At 47.4% G+C, this 25,857-nt stretch overlaps 2 protein-coding genes and 1 long non-coding RNA gene across 4 annotated transcripts in view; 1 reads left to right on the top strand and 2 right to left on the bottom strand.

Annotated features, from left to right (window-relative positions):
• SARNP (SAP domain containing ribonucleoprotein) overlaps positions 1-11,974 on the top strand; it is a 51,850-nt gene extending 39,876 nt beyond the window's left edge. The window contains exons 10-11 of one of the 2 annotated variants that reach the window (XM_067696893.1): positions 8,668-8,757; positions 11,682-11,974. In XM_067696893.1, the coding sequence (XP_067552994.1) occupies positions 8,668-8,757; positions 11,682-11,723 (132 nt within the window). In that variant the 3' untranslated portion in view covers positions 11,724-11,974. The remainder of the gene's footprint in view (positions 1-8,667; positions 8,758-11,681) is intronic. The other variant, XM_067696894.1, reaches the window with a different exon arrangement.
• On the bottom strand, positions 3,839-9,313 carry LOC137202036 (uncharacterized). The gene is made up of 2 exons (XR_010932442.1): positions 8,616-9,313; positions 3,839-4,732 (listed from the first exon to the last, which is right to left on the bottom strand). It is a non-coding gene; the product is annotated as an uncharacterized lncRNA (long non-coding RNA).
• Positions 11,975-15,939: 3,965 nt separating the features above from the next.
• GDF11 (growth differentiation factor 11) lies at positions 15,940-25,638 on the bottom strand. The gene is made up of 3 exons (XM_067696888.1): positions 25,179-25,638; positions 19,858-20,255; positions 15,940-19,329 (listed from the first exon to the last, which is right to left on the bottom strand). Exons 1-3 carry the CDS (start codon positions 25,615-25,617, stop codon positions 18,949-18,951), a joined length of 1,218 nt encoding a protein of 405 aa, XP_067552989.1. The 5' UTR covers positions 25,618-25,638; the 3' UTR covers positions 15,940-18,948.
• Positions 25,639-25,857: the final 219 nt, after the last annotated feature.

Here is a 25,857-nt window from a genome sequence, read left to right as displayed (position 1 = left end):
CAGTTCCTGGCATCCTTCTGGCTCTAGAAGGTTGAATCCGATCTCAACAGTTAAAAGATTGTTGAGAGTAGGTAAGATTGTTGTACTGGGAGGTGTGTTATGTGTATATGTGTGGCAGTATTAGAGTATCTCTTTACTCCGTGTGTGCTGAGATGATGGACTAGACCCTCTGCTAGTCCAGTCCTTCACCTTTAGTCCTGCTTAGGCTCTGTGCATTGGTCTTTAGGACCACCTCGTGTTCTGTGGTCTGGCTGGCATAAATGCTGAGGAATAAACATGTTCAAATGAATTTCAGAAACTGGGGCAGGGAGGTGACAGCTGTGTGTTTAAGCTTTAAAGTGTTTCTGAGAGAAAAACCATCAGTTGCTGTCATTCACCCTGAGAGTATGAAATTAGAAGCCCACTCACCCTGGAGTGTTTCATAACCTTTACCTCTGGGAAGTCAAGGCCATGTCATTATTAATCTACCATTGCCTGAAAGCCCCCAGGCACTGCTTTTCATCCTGCCATCAGTCACGTGGCAGTGAAAGTCAGGAAAGTCACCAGAAGGCTCCCTGTCTTCCTTTTTGCCTCACTCTTACCTTACATTCCCTTGGAAAATCAAATTGGCCTGAGAACTATTAACATCTTAGTATGGTAATTCAATTACAAAAGGAGGCAATTATTTGGGTTTTTTTTTTTTTTTGCAAACTGATCATCCGTAGCTCACTATCAGCCTCTCTTCCATTACTCCAGGGAAAAGACTTCTGAGAAAATAACTGTTAAAGTAGGATAAATAAAGTGGTGTGGTTTAGGTCCTGTTGGGAATATATATGAGACTCTTACACATAGAACAGTGTTGGATGTGGGCAGTAGCTCAGTCATTAAAACAGCTATAGGAGAAGGGCCAACTCCAACTCAGCAGTACCTAAGCTTCCCTGAAATGTCCCTTTCTACTTGTAAGGATATCTCTGACTGAATTGTTTAGATTGGAATTTCTGCTTCTCATACATAGTGTAAGGAGGAATGGTGTGGGTGAGCTCGTTGTACTGACCAGAAAAAATACCTGGCTTGGTTAATTCTTTTGGTCTCCTATAAGAACAGTGAGGATATCTTTTATTTGAATTCAGTAAATACTCTTGCTTTGTGTTTTGGGATTTACTGAGTTCAAATTCCCTACATAAGCCTGGTTACATTTGGGTCACTGTTTTGTTTCTCCTAGTTTATCTCTGTGATCCAGAGTGGCACTGGTAATAAGATTGAAAAAGGTGAATGCTTGGGCTTCCCTGGTGGCACAGTAGTTAAGAATCTGCCTGCTAATGCAAGGGACACGGGTTGGAGCCCTGGCCCAGTAAGATCCCACATGCCCCGGAGCAACCAGGCCCGTGCACCACAACTACTGAGCCTGCGCTCAAGAGCCTGCAAGCCACAACTACTGAGCCCACGCACCACAACTACTGAAGCCTGCAAGCCTACAGCCTATGCTCTGCAACAAGAGAAGCCACTGCAATGAGAAGCCCGCGCACCACAACTGGAGAAAGCCGGCGCACAGCAACAACGACCCAACACAGCCAAAAATAAAAACAAATAAATAGGACTTCCCTGGTGGCGCAGTGGTTAAGAATCTGCCTGCCAATGCAGGGGATGCAGGTTCGAGCCCTGGTCTGGGAAGACCCCACATACTGCGGAGCAACTAAGCTCGTGTGCCACGACTACTGAGCCTGTGCTCTAAGAGTGCCCATGAGCCACAACTACTGAAGCCCACGCGCCTAGAGCCCGTGCTCCGCAACAAGAGAAGCCATCACATGAGAAGCCCGCACACCACAATGAAGAGTAGCCCCCGCTCGCCGCAACTAGAGAAAGCCCGCACACAGCAACAAAGACCCAACGCAGCCGAAAATAAATAAATAAATTTATTTATTAAAAAAAAAAAGTGAATGCTTTAGCACAGCCCATGGGGTGCTAATTAAATCAAAGTAGACTCCTTTTGGCAGAGCAAATAACCCTAGCACACTAAGCTTGAAGCAGTATTCTTTATTGTATTCAGGATAAAATTAGTAAGTTTTGAAAAATGTTCACCTGAATTTGAATCTTGAAGACACAAGTTGGGTTTGGAAGGTAAAGCTGGAACTCCATTTTGGGTAGAGATTTTATTTCATTTATTTTATAAAATTATTTATTTGTTTAGGCTGCACCGGGTCTTAGTTGCGGCACACGGGATCCTTAGTTGTGGCATGCGGGATCTAGTTCCCTGACCAGGGATCGAACCCGGGCCCCCTGCATTGGGAGTATGGAGTCTTACCCACTGGACCACCAAGGAAGTCCCTGGGTAGAGATTTTATCTATGGTACTCTTTGCTATAAAAAGAGGCAATCACTTTAGAAAGCATCTGTGTGATATTCACACTGCCACTTGTTGCAGCTGATCTTCCACTTGGGACTTAATTCCTGGCTACAGTGTATATGCCATGGAAACCACTGACAAGAGCCCTTCCTTAATTTAAAATTTTGAGCTATAACTTTGTACTTCCATTCCCTCTCCTTTTCCTTCTTGGGGCACTGAGGTTGTTTTGGGTTTTTTTGTTTTTTAAAAAAAATTAATTCCATTGTATTTGGAGAGGAATAAGTTCTTAAAGGACCAGCACCAACCTTGTGACTAACTTTATGTCATCTTGTCTTCTAAGTTTCTACCTCTGGATCTGGGTGTTTGATCTCCCCCTCTCCCCCTCTCCCCCTCTCCCCCTCCCCCCTCCCCCCTCTCCCCCCCCCCCCTCTTTTTTTTTTTGCCATGCCACACCACACAGTTTGCCGGACCTTAGTTCCCCGAACAGGGATTGAACCACAGGCCTTGACAGTGAAAGTCCCAAGTCCTAACCACTGGACCACCAGGAAATTCCCTGATCTCCATCTCTTGATCTCATGTTTCTCTCTCACCTCAATACTTCTGGCCTCTCCTTTCTAATAGAAATACTTTCAAAACCACTTGCCAGGGACAGACCACACATTTTGCTCCAAACTTTATAGCAGTCAGTAGAAACAGGAAAACACAATTGTACTGTTTACAGTGATTTTCAAAAGGTAAAACTAACAAGTTGTTCAGCAAAAGCATAATTATTTGGGGTCTGGGAATCAGAAAGAAAATTTCCCCATGAGTCCTCAGTATGCAGTAATGTAATGAACAATGGCACACATCTTTATAGTCATTCAGTTGTGAATTCATAAGCCCTGTGAGGTTAAAGATTTTTGTCTTATTCATCTCTCTATTCCCAATGCCAGAAAACAGTGCCTGACCCAAAGTAGGCTCTCAGTGGTTATTTGAATGACTAGTGGATGAATGGTTTAATTTTATGGTTTCAGTGTTATTGACAGTGTTGATAGAAGCTGATGTTGTGTAATTCAGTGAAGCCAATTCCTCAGGGGCCTTTAGAGTACCTGGAATTTGATCTACAGAGTTAGAGGTCGGATCCTTGCTCAGTTCCCTTGGACATTACCTTATATACATATCTGTTTTTGTAGTCATTAATTGTTAGGGATGTTGATATCAGTTAAAGCCTGACAGCATAGTTTTTTTTTTTAGGGTCCCAGAAAGAGAAGGTGGTTAATAGTACCTGATGGAGAAGACTGTGGTTTTGCTGAGTTACTGTTGTGCTACACTTTAACCTTAAATCTGATCCTCTTTCCAAATATCATTTGCCTTGCAACTGAAGGGAATTTCCTTGTTGCCTTGGTAATGTCTGTTTCTTGACAACTTTTGATGACTTCACTTGTAGTGTAGAAGAAGAATGAATGGCATTGTTAGTTTCAAAATTCTGTTGGTGGTCTCAGACTTTGTTTCAAGGACCAGAATGAAGCAATAGAAATAATGGCTAACATTTATTGAATACTTATATGATAGTTCCTATGTACTAAGCACTTTCACACATGTAATTTGTATCTTGGGGCAACCTGGAATGTCTCCGTCTTTTCTTTCAGCAGGTATCATTTTCTTTATATTGTCCAAGGATGTGCCAAATGTGAAAGGGAAACAAGAAGAAAAGTGAATTTTGAAAAGTTGAAGATGTCTTCTGAAAGGTTCAGTTAGGAACTATCTTATTCCATGATGGAAAATACAGTGATAGTGATTCATGGGGGCATCTGGCTTTATTAAATATATATCATGCTTTCTGCCCTGTGCTTCTTTAGTAGTTTTTTGTTTTTTTTTTTTTGCGGTACGCCGGCCTCTCACTGTTGCGGCCTCTCCCGTTGCGGAGCACAGGCTTCGGACGCGCAGGCTCAGCAGCCATGGCTCACGGGCCCGGCTGCTCCGCGGCATGTGGGATCTTCCTGGACCGGGGCACGAACCCATGTCCCCTGCATGGGCAGGCGGACTCTCAACCACTGCGCCACCAGGGAAGCCCTGCCCTGTGCTTCTTATATGACCTCTCTCCTCTTTTACACAGTTCTCTTTCTTGTTTTTATCACCAAACTTCTGAAAAGAAAAACAAGGCAGTTATTGGGAGATAGGAGTGAGGATCATGTATGCTGAAGTTATTGGCGTCGGTCAGTTAGTTGGCTTGCTCTTTAAGTCTTGAGTGGGAGAATGAGGGAAGTGAAGTACATGGATCAATCTGAATATCCAGTGCCTGTGTTTAGTCAGTGAGGACAGGTTTCTCTTCTGATTTTGGATGCAAGTGGTGTGTTTTGAAGAGTTTTCACTTGATAGCAAATAAGGGCGTTTCAGATTCCAGCACTATTCTTCCCACACGGGAGCAACCCTGGGAAGAAAAAAGATTTGTTAGTGGTTGAGGGTTTGTGGGAGGGAAGTGGGGGAGGGATGAAGAAGGGAAAGGTTTGCAAATGCATATGACACTGAGCTAGAGGGGTCAGTGCTGCCTGCAGATGCACAACCCCATTTGTGCACTTGAGCATGGCCTGGGGGAGCATTGGCCTGATGAATGCAGAGGGAGATGCATTTTGATCGAGGTAATTTCCTTCAGATGGGTCTCACCATCCCATGAATCAAAACCTGTCAGCAAGGAGCTAAAGATGGAGTGAAGTTTATTGTACGTTTGTTTCCATGCGACACCGTCACGCTAGAAGGGTCAAGTGAGAGAGATCATTAGAACTGTGTTGATTTACTGGGCCTGTTGTGCACTTTCCCTGCAGGGCAAGGAGGAAAGAGGCTTTAGGAGGGGAGCTGAGGGGCACTGGGTAGGAGAGAAGGGCAGGCATGCACAAAATAAATAAAACCCTCGCTGGTCTCTGCGGGTGAGGGGTGGGCAGGCTCTTCATAGGGGGTGGGAGGTGGGGGCATATGTATTGTTTTTTTCCCCCTAGAGCCCCTGGTATATGTGGAGCAGATGCTCTGCCTAGATCTCCAGGAGAAGGCACCAGAGGATTAAAAAAGGAATCTCAAGGGGAAATCTCTGATACTAGCCTTAGTGGCTAGAGAAATATATCCATCTGACCCCCCCCCCCCGCCTTCTTTTCCTCCCTCGTTCTTTCCTCTCCTTTGAGCTCAAAAAGAAACACAGGAAATTTAATTTAGAAGTCAAACTCCCCATTTTGGGATACAGTGAAGTAGAGAACCAGAGGAAAGGCTGTCCTACACGTTCCAAATGGATGTAGGCTTTGTGATGAGATTTGTGAAGGGAATGGCCCCAAGATTTGTGCAGAGAGAGTAGATAGGTTTCAGCAGTAACATCTCCCTCTGTGATGTGAATGTGCTGAAGTATCCCTAGCGCTGAATTGAATGAAAAAAGTAAATAGTGGTAGTTCAGCAAGATACGATCTAGTCCTGCCTATCCCCAAGAAGGGTAGGTATGGTATGCTCCTTTTATTTCCCTTAAAGCTGTTTCCTCCTTGGCCTGGAGGCTTAATGAAATGGAGAATTTTTCATCTAGAATGTTCTATAGAGGTTCTTATTTTGAAATCTCCATTTATATCCCTTATTCACTTTTTATCTTAGTGGTGGTAGACAAAATCAAGAAAAGCTTCATAGTGACTTTGGTAAGGAAAAATATAGTGAGGCCTGTGTTCATTGGAAACCCTAATTCTTTTCATCCAGTTCAACAGATGGAATAGCCAATTAGCCAAAGTTAGAAACAAATTGAGTTGAGAAAATCTTTAGTATGAGACTACTAATTGGAGCCCTAGTTAGTTATGAAGTAGAGGCATATGGTATGGTAGAAAGGGGGTAGGATCCTTGCATTGACCCAGTCATTTGAGTGATGTAGAAGTTGTTGAAGTAGTTTACAACTACTTTTTTTTAAAATTTAATTAATTAATTTCTTTTTGGCTGCGTTGGGTTTTCATTGCTGCGTGCGGGCTTTCTCTAGTTGCGGCGAGTGGTGGCTTCTCTTGCTGCGGAGCATGGGCTCTAGGCATGCGGGCTTCAGTAGTTGTGGTTCTCAGGCTCTAGAGCACAGGCTCAGTAGTTGTGGCACACGGGCTTAGTTGCCCCGCGGCATGTGGGATCTTCCTGGACCAGGGCTCGAACCTGTGTCCCCTGCATTGGCAGGTGGATTCTTAACCACTGCGCCACCAGGGAAGCCCTACAACTACTTTTAGCTAAGGATCCTAGTGATCCTTCTTCCCTTGGAAATTAAGCACTACTTCCATTCTGCTACTCTTCTTCCAAAGAAGTGCTTAGGTAAGATACCTGAGGTTTTGGTAAAGTTAAGAAAGTGGGTTCTCGAGTAAAATGTCTTGGGTTCCATTTCTGGCTCTGCCACTTAACTATTTGTGAGACTTGGGAAAGTTACTTACTCTCTCAAAGCCTCAGTTTTCTTATCTATAAAATGACCTGCTACGTATGTCATGGTACCTGATATGTTTAAGATGGTTAAAACAACTAAATGAGATACTGAATGTAATGAACTTCGTATAGTACCTGGCACATAGTAAGCACCCAAATGTTAGTGGCTATAATGTAATCATTATTATTTTAATTTATGATTATTAAAGACAGGAAGACTTTTTTCCTTTGGAACCTGCCTCAGTGTTTTACAGTAGTTTAGATTACATTAATTATGCACCTACTGTGGATTTGCTGATGGTTATAAGGAAAAAGGCAGAAAAAGTATGTAGGCAGTATTCTATTCTAGTAATACACTGTGATTAAGGGATAACTTGTGTGTAGGATTCTTCAGTCCTTCAATAGCCACCAACCTTTCTTAGCTTCTTTCTTACTTGCTAGAAGGCAGGTGGCGCAAAATCGAGAAAATGAATGTTTCTCAAGCTGAAAGAGCCAAAGTAAGACTGAGAAAGTACTCCTGACTACTGTGTTCAGAGAGCTGCGCTAGCTAGACAGATTGAACACAGAAGGCTGTATAGCTGCCCTGCTTTTGACCAAGAGGTGGTTCCTGTGGTCGTAGGGACAAAGGCAGCTCCATGGTTGGCGTTGAGAGTAAAGGTATTTTAAAAGTTCTTGTGTCTCTGTAGGCCTCTTGGTTGCCTTTCCTTTTGACTCTGGTTTTTGGGACACTCAGAGACACAACCTGCCTACGTAAGTCAGGAATATGAACTTCTTGGGTTTTTAAAAAACAAAATCCAGCTCAGGAGCACCACACGTAAGCTTGCTCAAAAGTTTGTTTAAGCAACTATACCCCAGTTAAAAAAAAAAAAAAAAAGTTTGTTTCAGCACGTTTGACCTGACCTTATGTTGGTTAACTTTTGTAAATAAAGTCAAAGAAACTGTCCTGGCTCATGATTAGGGTGTTACGTGTGTATGGAGTAGAGGGTCCCCTGGGATATCTGAGAAGATAGGATCTTTGTCTAGATGTGTCAAGTTCTAGGAAATGCTTTTGGGGGAGAAAAAACACCCAGGAAGCCCACATACTGTTAGATGTTTCTAATCCTAGGGCTGGGCTTTTGATTGCTGGTGACAGGGTATTAGGGGAAGGTGGAAAAGGAGAAAATAAATAACTGTTAAAGTGGGATAAATAAAGTGGCAGGGTTTAGGTCCTGGTGAGAATATAATATATATGAGACTCTGACATTGAACAGTGCTGGATGTGAACAGTAGTAGCTCAGTCTTTAAAACGCTATAGGAGAATGGCCAGCTCCAATTCATAGTATGCTGGAACATTCTCTCCAATTACAGGGCAGACACCATGAGTCTCTTGGATGCTTGGAAAAGGTCCAGAGCATCTCTCTCAGAGAGATGACTACAGCTGTTTCCTTATTTCAAAATCATTTCAAACTCTTCAGAGCCTTTTATGACTTTCCTGGGTATTCATAACACTTAGCTTTCTTTGTAAGTTCTTCAGAAACACCACTCTGGCCCCCTTCCCCTTCCCTTTTTTAGCAAGAAAATGGAACTTGAAAGCAGTGTTCGACAAATAGTTTGGGTGCCTTCTACCAACCTGCTCTCTGCAGGTATTATTAGTAAAGCCTCAGTTTTCCATATCTCTGAACTACAAAAATTTCTTTAGCACAGAAATTTGTTTTATGGGTGTTTCCTACTGTTTTCTTGACTCTCCTTGTCTTATGAGTATTGAAGCCCTACTTAACGTTAAGTTTTTAGTCATTCTAGGGACAATATGCTAGCTTATTCAGTTTCCTATCTGTTTTTTTCTGTGGGTGTGATCCTTAGTTCTTGACACAAGGTTGGCTAGCATACTGTAGCGAATAAGTTGTAATTTCATTCCCATTTACCTTGTGAATGGAGGGATAGCTTGTTTCAGCCCTTTTCTTTGTCCCTGAACAGTCTGAGGATGACGAGAAGCTGAAAAAGAGGAAGGAGCGATTTGGGATTGTCACAAGTTCAGCTGGAACAGGAACCACAGAGGATACAGAGGTAAAATATACCTGGAATGCTTCACAGGGCCCTTGAAGGGAAAATGAAGACAAACAAACAGAATGGAGAAACATTGTTATTTCCCTGGCCTACTTCTTAAGTGCCTAAATGACAAGATTTTTGGTCCTTTGCTTGATATCTGTTTTCTGGATAAAGTGGCCCCACTGAATTCCATCAGTATACTTAAGTAATTCACTATTAAGAGCCAGTTAACCTAGTAGGAAAGAGCACAAGATTTGGAATCAATTAAGCTTGGATAAGTGACTGTGCCACTTAGTATTACTATATTTCTTACAAGTTATAGTAATTTTCTGAGCCTCAGTTTCATCATCTGGAAAGTGGAGATAATAAAACCTACCTCGAAGTGGTATTTTAAGCATGAAATGATTCTGTGTAAAATGTATTCAGTAAGTAGCAGTGTTTCTGATTATCTGCCAAGCAAATTTCTTACATCATTTAATGAAGGCCATATCCAACCCAGACACAAATATAGTTGTGCGGCATGTGGGATCTTTTAGTTGTGGCATGTGGGCTCTAGTTCCCTGACCAGGGATCGAACCTGGGCCCCCTGCATTGGGAGCATAGAGTCTTCCCACTGGACCACCAGGGAAGTCCCTGGAAGTGCAGAGTCTTAACCACTGGACCGCCAGGGAAGTCCTCAAATGTGACTTGTTCTTATCACTTTATTTACAGACAGTTTCTCAAAATGAAAGAATGGCTTTTTGTTTGTTTGTTTGTTTCTTTAAGACTTGTGTGCATCTATATCCGAGCATTTTCTGGAGTAACATTCATTGAGACTCTGAGCATTGGCAGACTTCTCAGAGCATTGACAGACAATATTGATTTGCTGGTTTGAGAGTATCTATAATGGAGACCAAGCATTAGCAGAGGTGTACATGAACAGTTGAAACAATGAATATGTTTAGGGACTTCCCTGGTGGTCCAGTGGTTAAGACTGGAAGCTCCCAAGGCAGGGGGCCTGGGTTCAATCCCTGGTCAGAGAACTAGATCCCACATGCTGCAACAAAGATCCCGCACATGACAGCGAAGATCCCGCCTGCTGCAACCTAGACCCTGTGCAGCCTATGTTTAGAATTATAGAAATTTCTTAGGTGGTGAGGAATTTGAAATGTTACTTCTTCCATTTAATCCAAATTTACTTCTTTCCATCTACTTCTAGAGATGGCCTCTGAAACTCTATTACCTGACACACTCAAAATCTTTTTATTATTATTTATTTATTTATTTATTTTTGGCTGCGTTGTGTCTTTGTTGCTGCACGTGGGCTTTCTCTAGTTGCGGCGACCGGGAGCTACTCTTCTTTGCGGTGCGTGAGCTTCTCATTGCGGTGGCTTCTCTTGTTGTGGAGCATGGGCTCTAGGCACGCGGGCTCAGTAGTTGTGGCACACAGGCTTAGTTGCCTCGCGGCATGTGGGGTCTTACCGGGCCAGGGCTCGAACCCGTGTCCCCTGAATTGGCAGGGGGATTCTTAACCACTGCACCACCAGGGAAGCCCTCAAAATCTTATAGTCTCTTTATGAATAAATATCAGAGTCAATCTTGTAATAAACCCTGAAAATTTCAGAATCTGATCAGTTTACATTCTCTACTATGAAAAAAACTAAAGCGTTTTATATTCTTCTTTGTGCTACTAATTCAGAATAAAGCATTACCTGTTGTAAGTAAATGTCTGCTTACTTGCTGACTTGCCAGGATGAGCTAGAAGTAAACTTAGGCTTGTTTTAATTCTAGTTAAAATTACTCCCTCTTTGCCAAGGAAACTGTCATTAGACCAGGCATGCTTACTGAGTTGGTACATTTGACCTCCAAGATAAGGCAGATGAGGATTTTGTTGAGTAGAAAGGAATAGTGGCTTTTATTGGGAGAGGTAGTATATGTAGTATATGTAAAGGAGTAGTAACTTTTGAGGCTGATGGAGTTTATATGAACCAGATGACTTTCATTTGATTCCAAAGAATTGTGTCAGTAATCCAGGTGGAAGTGAGCTTGGCTTGTATGCACTCAGCTTTTCTTTTCTTTTCTTTTTTTTTTTGGCCGTGCACAATGCGGCATGTGGGATCTTAGTTTCCCCGACCAGGGATCAAACCCGCACCCACTGCATTGGAAACGCAGAGTCTTAACCACTGGACCGCCAGCGAAGTCCCACTCAGCTTTTCTTTTTAATATAACTTTAACCTCCTCTGTGAATGGAATAAAAAAAAAGCCCCCTCTTTTCTGGGGGCAGTGGTTAGAGTGAGGACTCAGTAGTGTTTTATGAGTCACTCCCAGAACAAAAATATCTTTCTCTCTTTCTCTCCCCCACCCATTTTGTGCCCTCTCTCCCACACTGCCTCCCTTAAGAGATCCATGTTGGGGCCTCCCCACCCCCCATTTATTCTGTTGGCATTGAAGATTTATATGCCTCTTTGTGGATTTGGAGGCCGAAGGAATAGTTGCTGATTGGGCCTAACTGCCCAGAAGGGCATCCCCTTCACCTTCTCCATGAAATAGCATTGGTCAACCTTTTGTCCTTTGAAATTTCCCATCTCCCCACTGACTGGAAGACTTTTCCCAGCCTGTTTAAGGATCCATTGTTTCCAGGCTAACTTGCTGTAAGGCTGAGTGGCTCTTTCTCCTTCAGGAATCTTTCCATTTTCTACCACTATTCTCTTCCTCCTCTCCCTCCCCCACCCCCTACTCCCCACAGTCTTCTCCCCTCCTTATTCTCCTTTCCCATCAAACCAGCTCTAACTGGATAACTAGAGAGATTCAGACATTAAATCTCTGGCTGCCAAGCATAAGCCTGGCTTTCCCTCCTTCTTGGACCTTGTGACAGTCCATGTGAGTTTGGATTAAAGCAGCCAGGAACCCAGGCCACTGTTGTCTTGCAATCTAATTTTTTTCTTCTTGCTTCTTCCTTATAGGCAAAGAAGAGGAAAAGAGCAGAGCGCTTTGGGATTGCCTGATGAAAAGCTTTTGATGCTTTCTGTTCTCCAGTGGTTTCCATCTCTTCAACTCTTCCTGGTCACATATATACCTAAATGCACAGTCGTGTGCCTAGGTCCTGCCTTGCAGTGAGGGAGCATGTACCCCAGGTACATCTGTGAACTCCAGCAGCAGTTTGACTTACTGCAGTTCCAACTTCAAGGTTTTTGTTGTTGTGTTGTTGTTTTTTAATTATTATTTTGCTTGTTAATAAAAAAAATAGAAAAAAGAACAGTGTGTTTTATCAGGTGCTCTTTTGAGTTCTTAGTGCCAGATTAGACCAGATACGGAGAGCTTCAGGGGCAAATATTATAGCGAATTAGCCATAATGCCTTTATCCTTTAGAAAAGAGGACAAGGAAAAGGATTGAGTATGTCCCTTTAAGCCTATTTATTTCCTTCTCTCATACTCACAGGCATCCTTTTACTTCTTTATCCTCCATGAAGAGGCCAAGTTTCACCCTGAATCTTTGCTTTAGCAGGTTGACATGACCCACTGGAATAAGATAGGGAAAACACTGTGGGTTTTAGGAGGTGCAAAGGATATAAACACAAGGACTAGTGATTGGTAGTCTATAATGGAATGGAGTCCAGAGTCCCTCCCTATTCTGGAGTCCGGAAGGGCCCTATTTTCAAGAGTGACTTGTCTGGTTTCAGTCGAAGCCAATATGTGGGATCCTGTTGGTTATGCAGTTCAGGAAAGGAGATTGGCTGGGTACCCCTCAGAGCTAGAAGTATGGGGATGCAGAGTATGACAGGATGTGAGAGGTATTAAGCATTATTACCTACATCACTGGGAACGTAAGCTGTGGACTGGAGGCTTCTATTTTCTAGTCAAGCCTTATGCTAGTTTAGTTTGTCTTCTATTGCAGAAATATACTTTAGCAGTTTTGGTGGCAGTGTTTCTTAGATACTACTAAAATCCGTTTTCCTTGCTGAGCCTCCTATTTAGAAAGATTTGGCTCTCCCTAAGCAGAGTTGCTTGTTTGCATTTGAAGTTTCATGTAGATGTGAGACCTGCTACTTAATCTTTTTGGACATGTTGGTATAGGGTTTCTCCTCTTAATCTTTACTTCTGTACATCTATATAAGGTTGGGTTTTGTTTGGTTTTCTGATAATAAAACTTAAGAGCTTGGCACCGTACCTGAAGACTTTGGTCTCATGATCAGATCCCACGTTGATGTGGTGTAATTCCTCGTTCCCATTTCTACTAACACCTCTGTCTGGTTTTGTAATTAATAGAAAAGTAATGGTTTGATCACCTTCCTAACAAGAATCTCTTTCCACAAAGTCTCTTTGGTTGCTGGAGGACAAGGACCTAAGTTTAGAATGAGGAGATCCAAAGATTGCCCATTTGTTGTGAATTTTGCCCCATTCTGAAACTTTGGAGGAATGAACAAAAAGGAATGCCGGTTAAAGTTCTTCCTCCTATCATCTCTGGCCTATACTGTCTGCCTCCCTTTTCTTCAGGCCCTGATTCTGAGGCTAGCTTTTCCTTTCTCTTACTGTCTCTCTGAAAACGGAACCAGAGAGAATTAGTTCAGTTTTGTAGCTTTACAGAGATCATAGATTCAGGAAGGGTTTTCTACCCAAAATAAAAAAGAGGTAAAGGAATAGAGCAGATGCTGATAATGGAGTGGAACACTAGGTCCTTCAGAAGTTTTCTTCACTTTGTCTCCTTATCCTCTATAATGTTCCAGAAAGGGATTCAGCCTCCCCACCCCCACCCCCTGCCCCCAGGATTCTCTTCCTGAAGCCTAAATCAGTCTTTTCCACACTTAAACTGGCCTTCCCCATATCTCTGACACAGTGTTTCTCAATTTGTGTGGATTTTTTACTAGCCCTTTTCATCCCATCCCAGCAGCTGTCCTTAAGTTGGTCAGAAGTCTCTCACCTCCAACTCCTCTTCCTGTCTCATTGTAATCATTCCACACATACTTTTTGAGTGTGAATAGTTCAGGATGCCTATGTCTTTTTTACTAATTCAGTCTTAAAATAGTTAAGTCCCTTGAACGGCAGAACAGGCATCCAAGCTTGCAGTTCTTTATCTGGGATCCAAGTACCCTTCCTTCCTATCCCCTAGTCTCTTTAGTGTAGCTAATCTGAGATCCAGATGTAGTTAGCTGACTTCAGGCTTCTTTTCCCTGTTCTGAAGCTGTGACATTCTCTGCATACCTGGAAGCTCTTAATGAGGGAGTCTATAAAGATGCGGAGGGAACCAGCTCCGTCAGCTGTAAATCTGCACCTTTTTATGGTTCTCTAGGATCATTCTCTTTTTCTCCAGCATCACTCTAAACTGCCCTTCCCCCAGCCCCAAATCCTGGGAACTTACTTCTGAAGATACAAGGCTAGAAGCTTCTGTGGGGATGAGGGCTATAAGGAAGGAAGATGTGAATAAGAGCAACACTTCTTGGTGTTGAGTCCTGTTGCCATAGCTGACATGAGAAACAGATCAGGGGGAAGGAAAGACCTTATATAAATAAGTGAGAATAGCTATTTTTCCCTGTTCTCTTTTATGAGGGACCCTGACAGTGTCACTCACCTCTGATTATTGGAATCCAAAATCTAATGTCCCCCCTCTCTTGCAACATGTCCACACTTCTTGTTTTCCCTTCCAAAGGGACTGAAAAATGTCAGGTTTTACAACTTTGGGGATCCTTTTTGAGCCCAAAGTACTCCCAGCTTTCTCTTTATTTCTTTTCCTTTCTCAGTTGTCCCAGCCTTTAATTTTTCCACCTCTCAGATCACTATTAATAGATTAGAATGAAATATTGTATAGCAACTACTTTGGTGTAATTCCTTGTTCTACCACACTAGCTCAACTGGGTCCAAGACCCTGGGCAAATTACTTAATCACTCTTGACTCTTTCTAGACTCTGTACCAGTAGCACCCCTATTGTGAAAGTTGCCGTGAAAATTGATATTATCATATTTATGTACGGAGCATAATTTTCTTACCATAGTTTGCAGAGTAATCATTCAGTAATTATTGGCTCTTAATTTTACTAGGTGATTTACAATAGATGTATTTTCTTTTCCTTGAGTAGGTTCCAGCTAGAGGGTAGGGGTCTGAGTGGACTAGTTTGCAAGTGTGTATGTGTATTGCATACCACATATACAGATGCATTTGGGGGTTCAGAGAGTGGGAAGAGGTAGGAGGAGTCCCAGTTGCTCCCTTACCCCCAGCTCACTGGCAGGAAAGCTGACGTTGTGGCTGGGGGCATCGACTTCCCTACTTCTGCCTTACTACACACCAGAAGCTCTAAGTGCCACTGCCTGCTGGTTCTTAGCTTGGGGCCCCTGACACAGGCAAAGACCGAGTATAGGTCAGCTCCTCATCCATTAGGTTGCAGGATGTTTGGGGATAAACGTCATCTTGCAGTCTCTTCTGTGTGTCCTCTCAATGTAGGAAACAATGAGCAATGGAGGGGGGGAACCTATTTTTAGCTCAGGCCAAAAGTTAAGGGTAGATGTAGATAAAGCAGTTCATTGGGGAGAGGATACAATGTAGCACTTCAGTCCTCCTCAACTTGTAGTTGGTCTGAGGTGGGGTCAATCTGCTGACAGAACTGACAGGACAGGGAAAGCATGGTGGCACACTGAACCCACATTGTCCCCCATTCTGGATCAGATTGATGTTACAGGAACTTTCCTGTCTTTTCAGTTATAAAGCAAGATTCCTTTGCTACCCCCCACTCTCATGCCCTGGGAAGTGTGCTCTAGGTATATGGGCAACATTTTTATAGTAGAATCAAAGAATACTTAAGATGCTTAACCACTCTTGGTACACTGGAAGTTCAAAGTTGGGTTGGTTTGTGGATTTTGTTGAAATTTTGCTGAGGAAACGTAGGGTCAGGGAACTGCAGAATAGGATAGACATTAGCTGGACCATCTCAAGAGGACTTTTAGATCTTCTGTTCTGTGGAGGCTGGGAGAGGGTTTTGTAGTCTTTGGGACTGTTTAGGATCAAGCCTCCAGTGAAGCGTTGTACTAGGTTCCCTTTCTTTCCCATCCTCTGCCCAACCTCCCTTGGGCTGCATGTCCCAGCCCTCGTCCCAAATGACCCTAGTGTTCATTGCTTCCAAGACCCCCATCTTCTTAGTCCTTGAGCACAAAGTTTCATTCTCCCTCAGATCCTCTGCTTCCTGGTCTCCAAGGTGTAAACATGGCGCTTGATTAGGGAGGAGAGCTCATCACTGAATTCTAAACTCTTTGACTGCTTTTATTTTTCTTTTTTCAGGTTCAAGTGCTGGATTGTGTCATGTGACCATCCCAAAACTCAGAGCACCCTATGGCCATCTTTGCCCTCTGTCACATAACTTGAAAACTGCCTGATGGCCTTTTTGCAGTGGTTTCCTCCAGGAAGCCTTGATCTCAGTGAAGAAGTCCTTTCCCGGCATTCCAGTGCCCCTGTCAGCCCCATACTCCTCAGACACCCTTAACAAACAAAGGCAATCACGCACACGGTGTAACAAATACACAAATAATAATTACACTAATTATGATCAGAGGGGCACTGGCCAGGTCCACACACATCATAAGGTGGGAGAGGGGAGTACTAGTTCCCACTAGGTTGCTGGGCTGTGCCCCCAAGCCTCTTTACCCCATGCCTCTTTGGGGGTGAGGAGGACCAGGGGAATGAGACTTCAACTCATAGATTTATGTTCATAAGAGAAAGACCCTCCCCCAAAGGTCTTTATTTGGTGGCATTAAAGGGGCATATTCTAAGTGTCCCCCAAGTCTAATGCCCCAGCTCTCTAGAATTTGTAGAGGGAAGTCACCTGATGCCTATTGCCCAGCCCCCACCCTGTGCCAAGATCAACAGACACGGGCATTTGCCCTTGGAGGAGGCGTCTTCTGCTCTTCACTTCTCTGTTCCTTTCTTTCCACCAAGGAAATGTGAATAGTGTTGATGGTCAGGTGTATCTTGTTCTCCAAGATTGGGGCATAAGGAATGATGAAGAACGGGGCCAGAGAGGAGAGGCTGGGGGTTAGTATAGCTGCTATCTGGGAGGAGGCAAGTTGAAACACTTAACAGCCCTTGCCCGTTCTGGTACCGAAATATCTCACTTTTTCACTGTGGGAATGGGAATAAGATGCCAAAACTCACCAACATCACCTTTCCAGGTGTGGCCACATACCTTTGCCCCTTCCACCAGCTGGGCCAGGCAGGAAAGTCATGCTCTTGGGAAGAACAAGCCTTCCAGGTCAGCTCTCCAGCTTGGGCTTACTTTAGTTCAGTACTGTTTGCATCAGACCCACAACTGCTGGCTTTACTTAGAGTGACTATTTTGCTGAAGGTTCTTTCTCCCTCCTCTCCTGACATGCTCTAGGCTCTTGCCTGGAGCCAAGAGGTCTGGAGGTGAGGTACGGATAGGGTGTGGATCCGGAGGTTCTCAGCTCCTTGTCTTCAGGCACTGTCCAGCTGGGAGGCAGAGGGGAACGTGTACTCTGAAGCCTGTAACTCCTCTAAGCCTCACATCTCTTCACCACTACTCTGGTGCCCTGGTTATCTGTCCCACAGCGAGAGGTATTTTATGTCCATAAAGTGCCCGTGGTAAGTGCTCAGAATTCATCTCTTGGCTGTGGCGGGTGCTGCTATTTCTCATTCCATCGAGGGGAAGAAACTGAGGCACAGTGAGTCCAGAGGAGGGTGGATCAGGATTGTGGGAGGAATGAATAGGCCCAGCTAGTGACCTGGAGTGGCAACCAGTCCCTGCCTGCTTCCTAGCTTTCCAAACCAGGGAGTCTCCATCCTTCCCAACCTCTGCCCTAACTGGCCTTGTCAGGTGCTTTTCCCCACTTGTATTGTCCCCTCCCTGCTGCCAGGTACTGCTAGATTCCAAAAATAAAAGATAAAAATAATTATAGACACTCTGCTCCTTTGTTCTACCCCCTTCCACCCTGAGCTTTGGGGTTGGGGGACTAAAATGTCCCCCTTCCAGAATCCCTTCCACCTTGGTCTGCTGGCCCTATTCCCTAGCCCAGAGCAGTGATTTGGATTCAAATGCCCTGTAACCTTCAGCCTCCTTACAACTCCTTTCTTGACCCCTCCTGACCCTTCCCAGACCTGGGGACTCTGGGCTCGCTCTACTCTTCTTTTTATTGACCTGAAGATAGAGGCTGGGAGCAGAGGCATTCCACAGGCTCTTTGGTCTCTCTCTTGGCTGGGGGGAATTTGGGCATAAGCAGGCCACACCTGTGCCTAAGTCAGTACTATGAGGGTAGACCTGAGGGTTAGTTTCGTGGCTCTCATACAGATACTGGATGTTGAGCCCCTCCCTCCCACCCCCCACCCCCCCAGCTCCTAAACCCTAACCTCTTACTGTTTCTGTGACTGCTGGAATTCAGTTCAACCCGTTTGGCTCAGGAAGGTTAAGTAGGGTGATTTTGGGTTGGAAACTTCCATGTGTCAGCCCTCTTGCCCTCTACTCCCATTCTCAACCCTGGAAGCTTTAAACAAGTGCTTAAGTAGGTGAGTATTGAGGAAGAACAGGGTTTGGGAGATAAGGGACAAATAGGGCACAGTGGGCAGGGGCCCATCTATTTCAGTAAAGCCAAATACCAAAAAATGAAAAGTCATAATAAATAAATAAATAAAATTCCCAAATCCTCACTTTTGCCCCTGCCCTCACTTCCCTTCCCCCACCCACTGCTGGAGGGAGAAAGGGAAGAAGCTAAGAATGGGTTTTGATTTCCTCTCTTACTGAGAATGGTAGTCAGGGGATCTCCCCAGACCATACCAAGCCCCTCACCTTGCCAGTGGAAGAAAGGAGGCTTGGTGTGGGGCTTTCTCAATACTGCATTTCTGTCTCTTTCTCAGGGTTTATCTCTGCCTAGTCTCTGTCTCTTCTGCATCTATCCCTTTGCCTTCTTCTCACTGCTGCTCTTTTTGTTCCTCTGTCTCTATTCCTCTGCACTACCTCTGTCTCTACGTCTCTCTGTCTTCTTGCCAAACCTTCTCACCTCAAACCTCAAAAACTCCCCACCTGACCATGCCCCCTCTTCTTCCCCCTTTCCCCCAAACCCCTCACCCCTGAATTCCCCACCTGCCTCCCTCGGTTGTATTGCACACTGCTTGGGCAGGGAACAAGGTGTGATGTTCATCGGAAGAGGTGGAGGGAGCTCTAGGGCCTGGGGGGAGGGGGTCAGGGCTGGGGGGTCTAGGGGTAGGGTCTGCTGGGGAGGCATCCTCTGTCCCCCACCTTAGGAGCAGCCACAGCGGTCCACCACCATGCCAGGGATCTTGCCGTAGATAATCTGTTGCTTGTCATTGAAGTAGAGCATGTTGATCGGGGACATCTTGGTGGGGGTACAGCAGGGCCCAGCAGAGCCTCTTGGGTTAGCCTGTTGCACCAAGTGGGTGTGCGGATACTTTTGCATGAACATGTACTCGCACTGGCCGGAGCAGTAGTTGGCCTTGTAGCGTTTAGGTGCGATGATCCAGTCCCAGCCAAAAGCCTCAAAGTCCACAGTGAGGGGGTATCGGCAGCAGCGGGACTCACTTGAGTGCTCATCGCAGTCCAGGCCCAGGTTCCGCCGGGACCGTTTTGTGTTCTCTAGGACTCGAAGCTCCATGAAAGGATGCTGGGGGTGAGGGAGAGGAGAAATAGATGTGATAGAGCCTGGCAGAGCTCTTACTCCCTGTTTCTACTCACCTGCCCCTCAACAGGGGCATCAGAACAGAGACTATTGATTTCTCAGCTTCTCCAACGCTCCCATCCCCAGCCTGCCTTTTACCCACTTTTCTTGCCAGCTAGCCACCTCTCCCTCAACTCACCTTCCCCAATTCTGTCTCTTCTGGCAACCTGATCCTCATCAGCCCCTTGGCCCAAGGTCTCAACAACAGCCCATCTTTGTCGTCCCATGAATCTATTTACTCAAATAGATTTACTTCACCCCAAATCCAGTTTTCAACTGTCGCCCCCTTGGATCTCTGAAAAGGGATAGCACCCCATTACCACCACCTAACTCTCCTCTAGAATCAGCTCTGGGCTCTAGAAAAATAATGCTGGTCCCTAACCCACTTTACGTTTCTGGTCTACCATTTCCAACACCCCACCTCCTCAGGGCCAGGTTATACATATCTGCCAGTATCTCAGGCTCCCTGCTCACCAGCCCCTCGGCTCCCGGCCCCAGGGAGGTGACAGCCAGGTCTGTGCCACTGGGATCAAAGGCGTTGATCTCGATGCCCCAGTTGCTCTGTGGCTGGCGGAACCAGCTATGTAGTACTTGCTTGAAGTCGATGCTTTGCCAGTGGCCGGAGCGTGAGTGCAGGTCAATTTTGAGCGAGCGGATACGGATGTGACGCCGGCCTCCGCCCCCTCCCCCTGCGGTCCCTTCCCCAGTTAGGGGTTTCAGTCGCAAGATCTGCAGGTAGACTGTGGCTGGACGGGGCACAGGCCGGAGATAAACCCACAGCTGGGCCTTCAGTACCTTTGTGAACATCACCTTGGGGCTGAAGTGGAAATGGCAGCAGAGAGGGCTGCCATCTGTCTGCACCGCAGGGTCGGCTGATGAGAGAGAAGGGGGCACAGTATCAGCAAAGTCTGTGGAGGGGGACACTGGCAACTCAGACTCCTCAGCCTGTGTTTTCCAGTTCCTTACCCTTCTTCCCTGCCTGTCTTCTTGACTACCATGTCACTGGTACCTAGAACAGCACCCCTGCTCTCCCTGTAAGATAACGGCTCTATCAGGCCTTACTGATCTACACCCCTTCCTTAATCTGTCTGCCCTAATGCAGAGGTTCCTCTCTACCAGATAACCTGCAAAGATAGTTGTTAGGGAATTCTTCCACCTGCAGTCTTCCCTTCCTCCAACTTTCCCTAGCATGTAGGGCTCCAACTTTTCCTGAACCTTTGATGCTCTCTATAAAAGCCAAAGCTCGTATCACACCTGCTGTCCTCAGGTCACCTTGCCCCATTTCTGCTCTGTTTTGTCTGGTGGCCAGGTGGAGCCCGGCACACCCCCCGAAACAGATGGCCTCAGGGAATGGATAACCCAGGGTCCAGATAGGGAGTGTGGGCTAAATTTATTCCATGAAGTAAACCAGAATTCAAATCTAGGCTTCTTCCATCATTCCCAGCAGAAATAACACACCCAAGAGAATGGAACTACTCAAACACTGCCCATGCATCTGACTGCTCAGTCCCTTGACCCTGAGAAAAGTTCCCTCAGCTGCTGCTTCCTCATCACCATTAATGCCTCCACTTTTAAGAAAGGGAAGCACTACCTTCATGTATTTTTTCTCCTACTTTCCCAAAGCATCAGAAATAGTATTCAGCACATCAGATCAACTTTAATCAGTCTTCTCTCCCCTAAGCTTCCTTTGGTTTCTCAGTCCAGTGCCAATAAGTCTTTACAAAGGTTTAACATCCCAACTTTACATTTTGGCCAATTTCCCCTTGTTTTGGATCGTAAACTGACCCTTCTTGAGTTTAAAGGATGATTCTCAATACCTGCCTCTGCTTCCATTTCATCTCCTCTCAGCTCCCCTTTCTAATCTCTTAAATCAGTTGGGAGTGCCCTAAATCATGTTTCTATTGGATATTAATATCCATTCTCACGCTAAATAGCCTGAGGAAGAGTCAGGAATGAGCTTCCAGAGCGATGTAAGGATGATCAGGAAGTCCAAGCCCTTAGTATCATGCCCAGGTCTGCATAATCATGGAGAATTTATCATCTGTTGTTTCATCAGCACTCCCCCACCCCCACCCTAGGAGAAGGAGGATACTTCAAGTGACATGGGGAGGAGTACTTAAAGATCTTCACATATTCGGGGCACAAGACAAAAAGTTCCTTTGCAGCTTTCCCTTGGTTCTTTTCGAAAGTCCCAGGGCACTGGTAGTCCAGTTATCCTCCAGCTGGAGCTTCAGTGATAGTGCCGTGGGGTAGGGTTTGGGGAGTGGAGATTGGGGATTAGGAGAGTCCCTGGGGCAGGGTAGCTGCTGGTGAGATGGAGAGTGGCAAGCAACAATCCAAATAGCACGCTATGCCTAATTTCAGTATAGGGATTGTTTTATTTCCCTGCCTGTCTTCACCATTAGGTACTAACCTCCATGAGAGTAGACACTGTGTCTATGCTGTTTCTGTTTTGCTCACCATTGTAGCATTACTGCCTCCCATAGCACCCGGGCAATGTTCAGTAAGTGCATGCTGAATGAACTCCCTAAACTCCCAATCTTAAATTACATAGGCAAGTGCCTGAAAGTTCTTCCTGGCATCTAAACACTGTTCTTTGACTACAGTTGCAGTGGGTTTAATCACTGCCTGACTCGTTAACCAGTATCTGAGCTTATTCACCAAGCTTCTCAGTGCTGCCGACAATAATCCTTGCTTTACAGGAGTGCTGAGCATTAAATAATGTGAAAATAGCAGTAGTTTCTCAGTTGGTTTATCGCTAGTTTTCTAAACTCTAAACATATGTCCCTATGTAAGTTGACCCAAGGCTTAGTAATGGGGGACTGGGCTCCAGGGCCCCATCTCTCTAAGTCTTTGGTTCCTTCAGGCAGAGTCCCCCATCCTCACCCCCGGGAATCACCATACACTTCTCCCCCACTGGATATGAGGACAGTTGGTATCACAGGGGGACAGGATGAAGACATCTGGAGAAAGAAAAGGGAAAGGAGAAGAAACAGGGGACTGGAGATGGTGAGGGAGATAAGAATAGAGAAGAGACAGAGATGAAGGCATGTTAGAAGAGACTGGCAGAGAAATGGAGAAAAGAAGGAAGAGAGTGGAAGATCATGGTAGGGGGAGAAGAAATAGGTTTGGGAACTGGAGAACACTGGGAGAGGAGGAGGGATGCAAAAGGAGTGAGTGGGGGTTAAGAAGCCGAAAGGAGGGAAGTAGCTAAGACTAGTGGGGTAGAGAGAAAGGTTGGAAGGAAACAGAGGGAGGAACAAAGAAGCAGGTAGAGCCACAGAGGGAAACAAGGGGCTTGAGAGAGTCCCCAACACACACACAGGCCCAGCTCCCAAAGGGAGGGGAAGGAGCCACATCTGTGTTGGATTGATCCGGGTTGGTGGCAGGCAGCAGGTCAGGTTTAGTAGGCGGCTCTGTTCTGGAGAGAGGTCATTGCACTATTTTCAGCAAAAGCCCAACCCCCTCTCTGCTCACCACCTCCTCCTCTTCCCTCACACCCCACTCCCAAACACCAAACACACTTTCCTTACCCTGGCTGGAAGGCCTAGGGGCAGGAGGTTGGACTGAGAGGGCAGGGGCCTCTTGGTGTAGGGAGGAGAGAGAGAAACTGAGGGGCTGGGCTTGGCTCCCAGAAGGGCAAGGGGGCTGGGTTCCCAGGATGAAGGCTGTGGTGGGAGAGCCTGAGAGGGTGGAGGAACTAGGGCAGGCACTGCAGCCTAGGAGAGGTGGGGGCTGGGGTCCAGGGTTGAGGGCTGGGGGAGGGGAGGAAGGGGGAGGGGAGCAGAGGCCATCGCTGCTGACAAACACCTCCCCCGATTAGCAGAGCACAAGTCTCTTATTAAAGCGGGTCCCTGGGGATTAGACTATAAAAGTCTCTTTTTCCTTTTCCCCTCTCTCCCTCCCCGCCCCTCGGCTCCCCCTCCCTCCCTTAAGAGCTCAGCTTGGCTCTTAAAGGGGACGTACAATACCTGGATGGAGACCCAGTTCCCTAGTTATCCAAGTCCCGGAGTGGCAGAAGGGTAGAAGACGAGGTGGGACCCCACCTGCTGGTGTCCTTCCCCGTCCTCCCCAGCCCCTGAGTCTAACCGGCATTTCCCAAACTGTGCGTGCAGTGTCTGTTCACTTCCTGCATCCCCATTACCAGAGCTAACTCTGGGCTCAGGCCTATTGGTTAAGAGATGCTAGGGATAGAATGAGCAAGGGAAGTCCTCAGCTCCATCACTCATTCTGGAAATCCTCACACACTGCACCACACAGACCAAAGTATCTTTTTCCTCTGCACCCTTCACCTTCTTCCAGCAAACTCTTTTCAGAATCCCTCTACCACTTTCCGTTTCTAACTCTGTTGGTATCCCCGCCCCCACCCCTGCCCTCAGCCAGTCTCAGACTGACCCTAGCTTCTATAAAGCAGACGCCTTAAGAGCAGAAGGGAGACTGAGGAACTCAAGACCAGATCCTAGGCTTTCCCACCCCCCACCCCAGGTTAGTTTCCTAGTCCTCCGAGAGTTCTTTACAGCCCTGACCGGTACTGTGGAGTTAGGGTCACAGAAAAACTGGTGGCAGTGTGAGGCACTCAGCCTCCCGGATGCACGCCTGGGTTCCTGTGCCTCTCCCTGGGGGGCGGGCCACTAGGACTCCCCTCAGCCCCCAGCTTTTTATGACCCATCTGCCAATAAACCGGTCTCCCCCTCTTCTGTTCAGAGCCATAAAACCAAACAGTTGTGGGGTCGGGGGCGACTTGCCAAACCACTAGGGCATAAGGGAGGGCCTGGCTCCCTAGAGTTGCTGGGATGGGGGAGACCTCAGTGGGGGAGGGGAAAAGGGAGTCATCTGACCTTAGGGGGAGCTGGGGGGTTTGGGGGGGGGACAGTGTTGGCCTGGATTTTCCAGGCCATAAAATTTCAAAGCAGCTCAAGTCTATTAACATGTTCATCTTCCGTTTGGCCAGGGACTAGGACGCCTGGGTCCCCCCCTCCCCCCCATCTATTGCTTTCTTTATTCCCCTAGGTCTTCCTCTCTCTCCTCAACTCTGGTTGCGGCTAAGGGCGTGTGAACATGCGATACAACACTAAGGTTTGAGCTGCCAAATCGGTGCCCTAAGCGCCAGCGCAATGGAGTTGAGTTCTCTGAGCTCGGTTAGTACCAAGAAGGCACAGCTTTCCCGGCCCCTTGGGAGACCTGGTGTCAGAAGGGCTCCCGATGGGACGGGTGCCAGCTGGGCTGACGGGAGAAATACAGGGCTCTGGGATCTCATTCCTGGGAGAAGGAGAGGAGCACTAGGTTTTCTGCAGCCCCGGGGGGCGCGTTGCAAAGCCCAAGGTGGAAGGGGTGCTGAGTTGGTGCCAGGGCCATTGGGAGGCGGAGAGCACGGCAGCCCGGCTGGGACTGCGGGGGTTCCGAAGCCTCCCGCTTCTGTTCTCCAGCCTCTCCACCAGGGCCCTTCAGGACTGAGTTGCTGTCCCTTGCCCTCTGTTGCAGGGGGACCCCAGCTTCCCCGAACCACCCCCAACACCACACGCGCACACACACAGGGTGGGAAGCGGTATCTCGCAACCCCTTCCGTTTGCCCCCTCACCTCCGGGAGCGGGGCGTGCACACAACTCCGCAGCCCATCTCCACAGCTCGAAAAACTTGTGGAGCAGCCCCCGCCCCCCAATCCATCAAGTTTTCGCAGAAAAGGCTTTCCGGCCGGAGCAACCGGGAGCTCCCCGCTTCGGAGCGGGAGCCACTCACTTTCCCGGAGCCGGAGTGGGAGCCAGCACCCCACCGCTCATGCCCCGCCTCCCACTTACTCTCCTGGGCCATGCTAATGACAGTCTCGGTGGTGGCGTGGTACTCGTCCTCCTCCAGGAAGTCCTCGGGCTGCAGAGCGTCGCCCTGGAAGTCGTGCAGGTCCAGGATCTGCTGCAGCGGCGGCGCCTTGGGCAGCAGCTGCTTCACCACCTCGCGGCTGATGTTGGGCGCCTCCTTGAGCCGCAGTTTGCTCAAGATCTGCGACTTGATGCTCTCCAGGCGCAGCTCGCGGCTGTGCTGCCGCCACACGCACACGGGGCAGCCGTCGGGCTCGGGCGCCACGGACGGGGCCGGCCGGCTCGAGCGCTCCCCCCCGGCCCCCGCCGCCGCCGCCGCCGCCGCCGCCGCCGCCGCGGGGCCCTCGGCCGCCTCCCCCCGGGGCCGCAGCTCCAGGGCGAGGAGCAGGAAGCCCAGCAGCAGCGGGGCCGCGAGCACCATGCTGGAGGGGAGGGGTGGGAGGACTGGGGGGCGGGGACGCCGGAGTCCCGCGGGGAGGGGGCGGAGGGAGGAGGGAGGGAGGAGGAGGGGGTCCGGGCGGCGCGGGATTGGGGGCTGCCCGGCCGAGGGGGGGCCGGGGGGGCCGCGGGCGGCGGGCGCGCGGGCGGGGCGGGCGGGCGGCCGGGGCGGGCGGCTGGGGGGGCCCGAGCCCGGGCCAGGCCCTTTATAGCCCCGGCCCCC

This window comes from Pseudorca crassidens, chromosome 11 (genome assembly GCF_039906515.1).
Source record: "Pseudorca crassidens isolate mPseCra1 chromosome 11, mPseCra1.hap1, whole genome shotgun sequence".
Lineage (NCBI taxonomy): Eukaryota > Metazoa > Chordata > Mammalia > Artiodactyla > Delphinidae > Pseudorca > Pseudorca crassidens.
This window is presented reverse-complemented; position numbering and strand designations above follow the sequence as displayed.